The 12,745-nt window shown below is 40.7% G+C and overlaps 1 protein-coding gene across 4 annotated transcripts in view; it reads right to left on the bottom strand.

Moving 5' to 3' along the window:
* Positions 1–12,745, bottom strand: part of osp (myosin phosphatase Rho interacting protein outspread) — a 213,106-nt gene that overhangs the window by 18,467 nt on the left and 181,894 nt on the right. For all 4 annotated transcript variants that reach the window (XM_033328207.2, XM_076628023.1, XM_076628025.1 and 1 more), the window contains exons 4-6: positions 7,251–7,439; positions 1,338–1,410; positions 310–852 (exon numbers count right to left, since the gene is read on the bottom strand). In XM_033328207.2, coding sequence (XP_033184098.1) covers positions 310–852; positions 1,338–1,410; positions 7,251–7,439 — 805 coding nt within the window. The remainder of the gene's footprint in view (positions 1–309; positions 853–1,337; positions 1,411–7,250; positions 7,440–12,745) is intronic.

Raw genomic sequence — 12,745 nt, 5'->3', positions numbered from 1 at the left:
TACAAAGATGTCTCCTATCTTTTTGCTCGAAACTGGATAGACGATATTAGATGCAATTACCTTAACACAAATTTGCATACCATATGCACGTATGCATTGCATCGCCAAAAAAAAGAAGGAAAAAGTTATAAACATGCCACATCGTACGGTTCGAAAAAATGGCTCGCTCAGAAAATCTACAAAACCTGAAAACAACGTGATCGCGATCCATGGATCATTTGCAGCGGGCCTAAGCCAGTCCCGGCGTCAATTCGCATCTCCGACGAGCATCGCGAAACCAAGGCCACCGACATATTCGAGTATACCGACCTAGTTTCTCGCCGGAGCAGGCTGTCCCGGCTCGTTCTCCGTGCTGATTCATCCTGCGCCTGGCCTTGTCCTCCGCTCGAAGCTTGTCCCTGGTCGGAGGAGACGCGCTGCTCGCTGGTTGATCCCTGTAGCTCGATCTACCCTCGTTGGGTACGATCGGTGGCTTCTCTGTCAAGGAACTGCTGCTTGACACAGTCGTTGGCGTCGACGGGGTTGAATACACAGTGCTGGACACGTTTCCATTCATCGACGAAGTGGTTGAAACGGAGGATAGATACGTGGAACCACCGTTCTCCAGGGGTGTGCTGGTTCTTAGAGGCGACAGGTTGCTCGTTCGATGATCGTTGTTGGTTTCCACGTTCCCATTGCTCATCGTTGCATTGCTGGTGGTGGTTACCACGCTGTTGGTTACCAAAGATGGTGTGGAAGAGAACACTGGTGGACAAAGGTCGGAAGGGACGCTCGTTTCTGGGATCCATGTGTTGCTGCGTGGCTCTGAACGACAGCTGTTGAAACGAGGTCGCGGAGGATTCGGTGTATTGCCTGTAAATGGAGTAGGTTTGACGTTAGATACAATTTCTATTAACTTAACGTTAGTCCGGGTTTCGTCTTTGGCAGCGATCCAGAGTTATTCAACTCTCAGACTCTTTCGAGTCTAGGTGGTTGAATGATGGGACAGAGATTGGATTTTTATCGCGTGATACAGAACGGGAGTGTAATAACATCTCGAATGGCAATATTTTAGTATCTTAATAGTATCTTCGTAATTTCGTACAAAGAAAATTAATTTGAAGATCGATGACAGTCGATTAATTATTCTTTAAAGAAGCAATCTGCATTTAATTTATGCTTAAGTGGCGGCGCAGAACATTCATTTAACATCGTCGAACTCTCGAATTCAATTAACCGCTCCATTGAAAATAAAAACGTATCAAGCGTCTGCCATAAGCAAAACGTATTTCACAACTTAGCTTGTACGGACCGATCAATTCGAACTCTGATAAAAAAAAACATTATCAATTACTTACTTCTGATCGTTGGAGTGACTTGAAGAATGGTAGTCTGTCCACCGGGGAACGTCGCGTTCCTCTTATGTCGGCCCTGAAAGTTATTTCAACTTCGATTAACCGTTTGTTCTCTAATTCTTCGGCAATCAACCACCCACAACCAAATCATTTCATCGACATCGATCGATCAACGTTAAAAGCTTTCTAAGTCTAAAGTCTAAGTTTAAAGACTCGTGTACCTCGATAAATGGTACATTTATAACGTAAGAACTTTACGTAACAGTTAATTTAAAACGATAAACTGCTCGTAAGGAATTTTTCTTTTTGCAAATTCAATAATAATAAAAAAAGAAGAGAATACCAAGACTTCGACGTCGACCGATCCTTCGAGCATTGGCGTATTTTCTCACCGCGTATAGAGGGCACATTTGCGTCGATTAAAAATCGCTAAAAAAATAATTGTTATCTTCTCGCGAGTCAGACTGACGTCGCGACTCCATGGTGGAATGTCGTAGAATTTGTACGTGGGCGACGGTACGAGGGCAGGCGTGTGCACGACCAGGTCGCGGTAGGCGGCCGCAATAACGGCAGATAACAGCGAGCCTGATAATATTCCGCGAGGAATACGCTCTTCTCGCCGTGCATAATTCATAAGTCCGCGGCCCGTGTACCGACCAATGCCAGACAAATGCGAACACGGACGATTCAATCGGTCCTACTAAAGCAAGATCTTCTTAGAGACTCGATCTTTCGATAGAGAAAGAGGATTTCAACGCGTACGTATGCTTATCGGGGAAGTTTCGATTATGATAAAGGAGTTGGTAGGATTCGTTAATACGATCTCGCGCTGGAAATAGTTTTTAGATTAATCATGCGAATGAAAAATAGCAAAATGTGAGCGTAATCTTTGCGGTAAGACAAAGATGAAATAATGCGAATGTAGGATTCGAACTGATACAATATATGATCACTGTAATAAAGAGTCGAACAATAATTATAATTGGATATTTGGATCTTCTTAAAATAATTTACTTTTAACAAATGATGCATTACACACTTCCACTGTACGAAATGTAATTCGTAAAATTCTATCGATTTGATTGTTACCAAACTTATTGACGCTTCTAAAATCCTGTCAATAATATTAATGCAATTATGCAAGAAACTAATAACTAGACAATCTTGGGAACATAAATCCCACAGAAAGCAATCCTTTTCTCGTCTCAGAAATCTCCTACACGACGATCCTTAATATCCCGATAATCGATCCTTTCGAAATATCAAATACGAATACTCGATCAAATAATAGAAACGATCAAAGAAACCAACCTTCCTGTCACTTACCCCTTCCAATCTACCTTCCTCTCAATCTTCGAAACATTTCGTCGAATTAACCGAAGCCTTACTCGATTTAACGATCGGACAGGTGACTTGGCGATCTTTTTGCCATCGAAACGCGAAATAGACGTCGTGCAACATTTTATTTCGTATCAAAGGACTGGAGCTGCCTTTACGAGAGGCGATCAGCGAAGAGAGGAAATAAGAGGCCCGTTTCCTACGCGCGTTCACCAGCTTGTACGATCGTGTTGGCGTACGTATATGTCGCCTTGGCCTCTTAAACGTAATCGTACGTCTACACCGAGCTGCAGGTCCGCGCAACGACGAGCCGTTTCCATTTGCCGATCGATCATTTCTTGCGTAACGGATTTGATGCGAACAATACGCCAGGGACGACCGATCGATCGCGACGCCACATTGGCGACGATCTTATAATCGAAAGATGCCCCTTTCAGGATACCGATGGGTCATTGGTGTTGAGGTCGTATTTAGATGGCAGATACGATTGATATTTTGTTGGTAATTTCCAATCGTGATCGATGATCGATCGATCTTTTTACTTTACGTTCTGTAATAACAATGTAGCTTAGATGTTACGCGAATGTGATTATGTTTTTTAAACCTGATTTTATCTGTTCATCGGTGTTTCATTTGACTTTGTTACCCTGCCATTCTTCTAGCGTTAACAAACCTACGTATTTACAACAATTGTTAGTTTCTAGGTTTCTAACTGAAGTAAAAGTAATTCTTCTTCTGACGATTACAAAATCTTCTATTAAATCTTCTATTTCTTCAATCCCTTCCGATTGGACAATTTTTTAAGATTCCAAATTGTTAGCTCCTAGGTTTACAATTAAAATAAAAATTGCGTTTCGAGTTACGTGGCATCTTAAGAAATTAATATCATCGATCATATCGTACTTGAGCTTTGCCAAAGTATCCGTATCCTTTCAACTTCGATGATAAAAGATATTCAAAGTAAAGAATATTCGTATCGCCAGTCACGAGTCTAAATATTCCTCGAAATTCGCACACAGGCGAACAACCATAAGAATAATTCGTACGTTTAAAAGCCTCGTCTGATTTTTATCTCGTTGAGGAGAAGCTACTCTGCCATCGATCATTTGTTGCACAACGCGCCATTGTCGAGAGCCTAAGTAACGTGGCAAAATGACGGTCTCTCGACGACAGGCTACACGATTCTCGAACGGGCGCCTTGATCTATCGGGCGATCGCGAAACGCGTAGATCACGCGGCAGATAACATCGACCAGGCTCTTTTACTGTTTCGACGTCGGCGTTAATTCATCGATACCCGCGTTTTCAAATATTCACCGTAGCGAAGAACAAGTTTGAACGTTCGCGCGGCGATTATTCAAGACAGTCAAAGGACTGAAATAGATATGACATTAAACGGGGGAGGAAAAATTGGGAAAACCATTGGTAAAAGTAGTGTCGTTCCACTTTAATTCCATAATTATTCTTGCGAAGCGTAATATAATTGAACGTGCAATTCTTTCGTCGTATGAACATTCATCGCTGCATTTGGTTGTCCCAAAGGTTCCTTTCGTTTTATAAGAAAGAAACTTCGTTTTATTTTATTGAATTATGTTTGATCTATTTTATTCTATTACTACAAAATGGATCATACATAAATCCATAAAATGTTGTGCATCTATTATTTCACTTACGAAACGAAAGAAACTTTTGGAACAACCTAATAACATCGTTACAAGTGGAACCAAAATTACAGCCAAAGTCGACAATCCAAATATAAAAATCGACAGTCTGAGTTCTACAATCGCCTGAAAAACTCGAATCGATAAATTCACACCTCCCAAACTTCGTCCCCCGAAACAAACCCCGCGATACACATCCACAGCGGTTCGGCGTCGAATCAAGCGCAATTAAAATTAATTGAATCAATCTCAACACCAAGGCAATCCCCCATCACCCTCGTGAATCCGTTCTGAATACCTGTCAGTGCCTGACCTCCCTCTCGATCGTTCGAGAATCGGATTGAATCGTCGCTGTTCACGGGTTAACAAACAACCGGCGATCATCCGGCATTGTTGCGCTGTTACCAGCCGGTCACGAGCATAATCGGCTCTATTCCCTCGAACGACGATAAGAAACCAGCGAAGAACTCTGGCGAGGCACGCGGAACGATCGAGTGAATCGCAGAAAAGCGGCAATCGACGCTTGGCTACGGTGCAGTTTTGCCCAACGCGGCATTATTTCGCGCAGTAACGAGCGTGACGCGGCGACAGCGCGCGCTAATGATCGAGCATTATCGCACTTTTGTCAGACTCGTTTCTTTTCTCGTCTCTTTCCAGCGTCCGCCTCGTTTACCTGTCGTCTGCTTTCGCTCGTTCCGCGTCCAGATTAACCGTACGAGCTCGAACCGCCGCGCCGATTCTCCGACGATAACCGAGAATTAGATGTCTGTAGTGGTCTATCCGAGTTATATACGCGTTGCTCGATTCCTACGGTTAAATATCGATACGATTGCGATTGTTGGATGGACTGTTGAAAAAGAGAGCAGAGTTGGTGGAATTTTTGTGTGGCGCGTAAAGGGGTTGTAGATGGGCAGGTAGATCGATCATCGAGATACTCGTAAATTATAATCGGTAATTGGGATATTGGAAATAAGATAGTCGGGTATAATAACAAGGCGTGAATAAGACGAGAATTTCATTGATAAGGATTTATTATAATAGAGATAAATTTGAGAATATCGAGAAGATAAGAATAAGGGTTGAGGATTAATCGGCAAGTTGATAGGTCGATTAACTAGATATCTATAGTAATTGGAATATTGGAAATTCCATCGAGATAAATTCGTTAATGGAAATTTATTATAATAGAGACGAAGTTGAGTACAGTGAGAAGATAAGAATAAAGACTGTTGTGGATTTATCGTTCGATTAAACGATTGATTGGCGGGTATATATACGTATAGTAATAAATTGCAAACGTAATTGGAGTGTTGGAAACTCTATCGAGATAATTTCATTACCAAGAATTTATCGTAATAGGGATAAACTGGGAGTTAGAGTACCACTGGACAGGTACTGCTTCCCAGAGGTCTGCAATTAGAAAGATACGTAGTGGAAGAAGGTTGTCTATTAAATCGGTACTAAAACATTCGTTTATTTGAAATTAAAAGGAATTAAAGTAAAGACAATCCTTTAATAAGAATAATATGCTCCTATTAGAGTCAACCATTAAATCGCTAATAAGAGAACTTTCACCCCGCTTTTGAATCTACCCAGTCGTTAAACGGCCCAATCAAAACGTTTCATACTATCGTTAACAAAGCCATAATTAGCTACCTTAGCCCTTTAGAGCGCCACGTGACTCGAAAATTACACGTACCGTATGTACGTTTCGTGTGTATTTTTTACGTTCTTAGTTAAAATTATACCACACAAACTGAAATAATGATTGTGTACTTCGAATATGAATATGGCACGGAACAACGACGGGCTTAGTTTTCTGCGGTTGTTTCAAAATAATAGCGTTGCCTGGTCATTGGTCAGAGAGTTTGAAAACACGACAACTACTCACTATGGAAAAAACATCGTTACATGCAAAGTAAAAGATTTTAATAACGACGAAGGACCTCTCCGGTTTCGATTGGGAAAGACAGGATAGAGGAATTCGCGTAGGTCGAGGCGCGGAAAATCCGCGGGCGGACACGTTTGTCGCGATTCGTTTGCCGCGAGAACGCGAACGTAGTTTCGAGCGTGCGATTATTAAAGCTATTTCCGCCGGTGAGACAAGTCGACGCGACTGGTATTACTGCACGCGTAACAAGTATGACGCAGAAGGATGTAGTAATGATTATGCGAGCACCGCAATCAACGAATGACAGCGGCCCCGTCGCGTCAGCGTCACTTCTTTTTCGCGTTGGACCACGCGACTCGTGAAACGTGTAATTGGCGATTCGCCGCTTCTCGAACCCACCCCGGCTCATTTGCCATTCGATGGCAATTAAATGTAGCTCCACCGAAATTTCCCATAGAATTTTAGTCGCTTCAGAAAGATCCTTCTGTTTTCGTTACTTAAAACGCTGAACATTCTTTGATACATATAAATTGCAGGGTTTACAGAAGAAACAATCTATGTTCATACTACGGCATCATCTATAATTTGTAATAGGCCAGTAGTTTTAATTTCGTCTAAATACATTTCAATTTTGTCGAACGAACGTTCGTTCCACGAGTGTAATTGTAATTATATAATAGAACTATTAGGTTGGCAAATTGGCAACGTTACCACCTACTGACAAAATCCACAATCACTTAGTTGCCAATATATTCGCTGAAATCATGAAGTTCGAAGAGAGAAATTATTAATTGGTCATTTTGACTATTTGGTAATTCTAACATAAACAATACGATATTCTGTTTCCATTATGCAGGTAATTTTGTATTTCCTACTTTCAAATTTACCAATTTGAGTGACGATTATGGAATTAGGAGCAACTCGATGCATCTGGGCTAAAAGCGTTGCGTTCGAATCACACTGTGTAAAACGACGAGTATAAATCAGCCAATGCTCGTATTACGTGTAATATATTTTTGAAACAAACCTTGTTCCTCGAGTAGACTTGCAGCACATCAGCCCACCATCTGGTTTCCTCGCGGCACGTGCCTTTTACGAAGGTAACTCCTTCCGGCGCGGTGATCGCGAGGCTGTAAGGATGTCCAGTGATGTCTTCGGCTGCAGCGACCTCCAACACGCGGGTCATATCGATCCTCGCTTGAGGAACCGTCTCTGGCTGCAACAGAAACGTCGCGTAACTCGTTAATCATCTATAAATCTCTTTTATATTCGTCTAGCAGCTGGCAATTTCGATTCGACGACCAGCCGCTGATTTAATCGAATAATGTAATCGTTTAATAACGAACAACGCGACCACGAAACGTTCTATTTCTCAAGAACGCGCGACGAAGACCTAGAAACACAGAAATGCCAACCGGGTCAATTGAGATGCAATTTAATCACACTATCTGGAGCAACGTTCGTTCTCCATCGATAGGAAGCAATTAAAACGTCGATCGGCCATTGATCGTATGTAAATGCGGCGATATTTCGAGGAACTGTCAGTGGCTTGGATGGTTCAATTAAGGGTTTCATTGAACGTTTTCCACAGCCTCGAATCAGCTGCTCCACTTCGTTTCGATTAAGAACGCTCTTTAAAGGTCAGGTGGAAGTACGTTCGATAACACTTAAGAGGATCTACTTTTGTTTAATTAATTTAAATCAGCGAGCAATAATTGGAAATTAAACGAGCGAGTCACGAATGCTCCTTGAAAGATATTAATTCCTCAACGAAATAAAACATGCCTAATTCTAATCTGTCTAGTGTCTTAATAATTGTAACGTGAAAAGATTTTACTTAACTCTATCGGATATTTAGAAACTTTTCGAATTTTTTAAACACATAATCTAATGGTAACTCGCAATTGGGCGCATTAAATTCTTACTAAATCAATAATTTAAAAAATCCCAGATTTTCTAACAGAATTTTGTAAAGATTCGTACAACAAGTAGCTAAATATTACAATAAGTCACACGCTCAAGCGCAACCGGTTTAACCTGGACAAAACAGCGAATTAAACAACGATGTTCCCTTCTTAACCGATCGAGCAACTACCAGGAAACGTCCAAGCTAAACATCCAAGCTTTTTACCGTTCGTTTTCGACTGGTATCGCGAGCCAGTGTATCGAGCCAAAGCTAAACGACCGAGAAAGACAGACGTTCAGAGCAGAGAACCAGGTTTCACCGTAATTTCGCGTTTATTTGTTCACCGTGGCGTACGCGCGTCCCGCAACGCGTTTTATTGCAAACAGGATAATTTAGTGCGCCGTATACAGGCGACAGTAAAAACCGCGTGACAGCGTGGCAAGGTGGAACGAGTAAAATCCAACCATTGCCACTTTGTCGCCGATTTCGGCCGCCACGGACCGGAAACGTAGATTTCCCATCGGCTTCACTATTCCGCCAGTCGTAAAAGCGTCACTTCCCGTGGAATAACGTCGCGATTACTACCAATTCTCGCCTCGTAAAACAAAACTGACAATTGCGAGGTCATCTCCACCTGGAGACAACTCGGTGCTAGGTAACTTGTCTACGGCAGGATATTCATCTCGAAAAGTCGATAGATAGACGATTTTGACAATTTTGATTCGTTTCCAGCAAGGATTGATCGATCGAAATAGCGATAAATCGAATTAACTTTATCAAGAAACGAAATATTTTGTCTTCTTTACTTTTTGTACAAGCGAACCCTAAAGATATAGCAGTTGGTTATAGGAGTTCATCACTTCAGGGTTTTATGAGCATTTTTTGAAATATACTAATAGTTTACTGTAGGATTTATTTATTTATTTAGAATGGATTAAACAGGATACGATGGTTATTTAACGTGAACTAAATACAGTAATGTCTCGTCACCACGCTTCCAACGCTCCCTTTCACGCGGGCCATCTTCCTCGACAACGCTGACAACACTGACTTTTCAACTCACGACTGACTGGTAATTCGTCTTTCTTCCTTAAGCTTTCCTTTGTCTTTTCTCAAAACTCCACCACGTACCTGTTCCGCAAACGTCCGCAGCCATAGTCACTAGGCCTTTTTTCCGCGTAACCATTTGGCTGAAGGACCGACCACACATTGATGGGCCGCTCGGACCATTGTAGTTTCCAGACCCTTTTGGCCTGTCGACATTTAGGTTTCCTCGCAACATTGTTTATGGTTCACCCGATATCTCTTAGACAATCTGTCCACGATACTACATTACTAGAGATTTTATCTATATTTATTTATTTATTTATTATTTATTTATTATTTTTATATCACTGCAGAATAGAACAATAATTGTACAATTTCCTAGAAATGGCCAATACGTAAATAATCTAATAAAATAGAATAATACAACCGAATACCGTCGTGACCAACTGTATACATGTATTGTTTATTTAAAAAATTGTCTTGCTTATTCTACATAAAAATAACCAATTAATTGAATTGAACGTGATTTGTATACAAAAATAACGCTGTTCAGCATTTCCATATGTATATTATCTCACTGTGCGCCAGCTAGTTCGATTTGTCGATGTAAAAAAATAGCAAGAATCTTTTCAACTAGACCTTTTTATTTTTTACATTTGGACTCCCCAATGTTGCTATTTGCTAAGAATCTAAGAGGAAAAGTTTCGAATTGCTACGGATATTTCGATGTTTTAACTCGAGTAACATGTGGATGAATTATTACAGGTTGTGCAAACTTTTTCAATGGATATCTTGCTGAGCTGATACGAGTGATTGGTAACCAGGGATGTGTGACTGCTCTCATTAATCGCGTTATTTAGGTTATCGAACGATTGGATGTTCCTTGAATGTTAGCATCGAGGAGGATGCTGTTTCTGATAAGTCTGTGGAATAATTATACACCTGAGAGTATCGAGAATCCGAACAGCAATAATGTATCGAGATAAAACTCTACATAATCCTTCTCTATACTTAACAATCTCCGTATGATCGCTTTGAAGATACCGAAATAAAGTCGGGTTTCGATAATATTTCATTTTGCATAGATATCTACGTATGTTCCTACTTATTATACAGCTTACATATACTTGACGCAACCTAATCTCTTGAAGAATATCGACACATGTACACGTTTAGCTTCCCTTTGCTTCGAAATTAGTTTCAAAGAATTTAAGAAACATTATCGCGAATAAATATTCTTGACTGCATAACATTCTTCCATGAATAGTTAATTTCAATGTTCAATGGTCCTCGTACACCGTAACGCAGTATAGCAAAGCTATTTCCATCGAACTAAAATCCCATTGAATATTACCACTGATAATATACTCGACACGATCGAGGCTAATTAAATATTATTTTTATAGCAAACAAGTGACACAGTTTGCTACGAAATAATCGTTGTTTCATACATTAATAGACAAATATAATATTCCAAATAAGATACAGCTTATTTCGATAAACGACAGATCTTTTATAAATATTAGGTCGTCCGAAAAGTTTCTTTCGTTTTGTAAGGAAATAATAAACATTTTCCGTTTTATATTATTTTATCGAATTACGTATGGTCCATTTTGTTCTATCAAAATAAAGATCACAACGTTCGACGGATTAGGTTTCATGTTTGTATGAAGATGCGTCGTTGTAAAAGACGTGTGTGTAAAAGAAAGACACTTTTCGGGCAACCTAATAGTAGGCGCAAAGACCCTAACAAATAACTGTACGTACATATTATTTCTCAAAAGAATAGACAAAAATCGCGTATTTCTTTGGCCTCGATAGATTCTACTTTTCTGTCCAGGCAACGTTAGCCATAAATATTCATGAGCAACGCCGCTCGAGATAAAATAGCGATATTTTAGCGTAGAACTAATCGAGAAAACAGAGCATCGTCGATATTTCCAATCTATTACCCGTTGTCGACTACCGGTTGCGATCGAGAAAGATGAGAAAAAACGGAGCTTCCTTATTGGCCATAGAAAGTTGCCAGCTTAGACGAAAGATCCGTGAAAACGACGTCGTGAAATCCAGCGACGACCGCGATTCGCGTAGCAGGATCGTGTAATCGTCCGCGGAGAAGGAAGCCGGAGAAGAAAAAGGACCAGGGTGACCGTGGAAATCGCTCGGCTTTTAAAACCGAACCGTTCGTGACTGCGACAAAGTATCATCTCGAAACGGCGATTATCCTTTCGAACGCGATTGACGTGGCCGGTAACGTGGATAGCCGGCGTTCGACGTTGAAAACTGGCCGCCAAGATGAAACGAAGGAAAGTTGAAAAGGGTTCTTCGTGAAGGATCCGGGATCGAGGGGAATCGAAGTTCGATGGAGAGGTAGTTATGCCGTCCCGTTGAATTCAGATCGTACGTTTGATTGGCATGGAGAATCCGCGCTTGTTATCGAGTAAACTGTGGTGAATGAAAAAAAAAAAAGAAAAGAAAGAGAAAGAAGGAGAAATTTTGCGTAAGCGAAGTCGTGAATTCACAACGACCAAGTCTCTTTTAAACCTTTGAACTTCAATTTCTGTCTGTTTCTTTGATAATTATCCGATGATTCAATGGCGCATCACAGATACTCGATAATACTAGGAAGTACATACTGTTTTTAAGGAGTCAAGATTATATTCTGTACTATCAATTATGCTGGCAAAATGTGTGCGTACAATTCTTCCTGAACGTGGCTTGCGCCTGAAAGCCCCGAGTAACGATGTTCCTTGCAATTATATTGCATATTCTTATACGTTTATGATAAATTCAAAGGCGTATAAGGAACAAACAGCACACAGTATGCAGAAATAGAAAACATATTCAAAGTGAACTATTTTATAAAATCTAACGAATAAAGTAAATCTGTACGTATGTTTCATCTCCTTAGTTTAGGTCTTAACAAAAATACGATACTACGTAAAAATTCACAATCTACTTATAATAACGCAAAGTTGTCGACTAATTGTGTGAAAACCACAGAATGCATACTTTATACTGGGAAACGGTTAAAGAGTATCATCACCTACTACCGTAACAATCCCAACAATTTCTCCGCCGGGCAAACATGGTACATAAAATTCCTCGTTATCGTTTACAACTCATTCCCCACTCCAAGCCAACTAACCTTAAAAAAGAAAAATAAAAATAAAAATAAAATGCGAGTCGCATAAAACGGAGAAACACAGCGATCAAAAAAATCGGAAGACAACTAGCGACTGTCCGTTAAGGCCGAAGAAACATCGCGAGGGTTACGCCTTAAATTATCCCGGCCGGTCGTTTATTCGGCGAGCAGAAGTCGCGTCGCATCCCAACCAGGGGGACGGGGGAGAAATTTGTTAAATGTAGATTTTTGCGCGTTCGAAGCGGTTCATTAGCCTGCTCTCGCGATAAAAGAGGCTGGTAACGGTAAAGGTTCGTCAGCGACCTCCTATACCGCTTAATCAAGCGGCGCGCGAGGAGTAAGATTCGTCGTCGCGCGGGCTTACGCTTTAGTTCGCGATGTTGCAAAATTCCTATTAAAAATATTAAAAGTCATAGTTTTTCTC

Source organism: Bombus vancouverensis, chromosome 3, assembly GCF_051014615.1.
Source record: "Bombus vancouverensis nearcticus chromosome 3, iyBomVanc1_principal, whole genome shotgun sequence".
NCBI classification, from domain to species: domain Eukaryota; kingdom Metazoa; phylum Arthropoda; class Insecta; order Hymenoptera; family Apidae; genus Bombus; species Bombus vancouverensis.
Note: the sequence above shows the minus strand (reverse complement) of the source record. Positions and strands in the feature narration are given on the sequence as shown.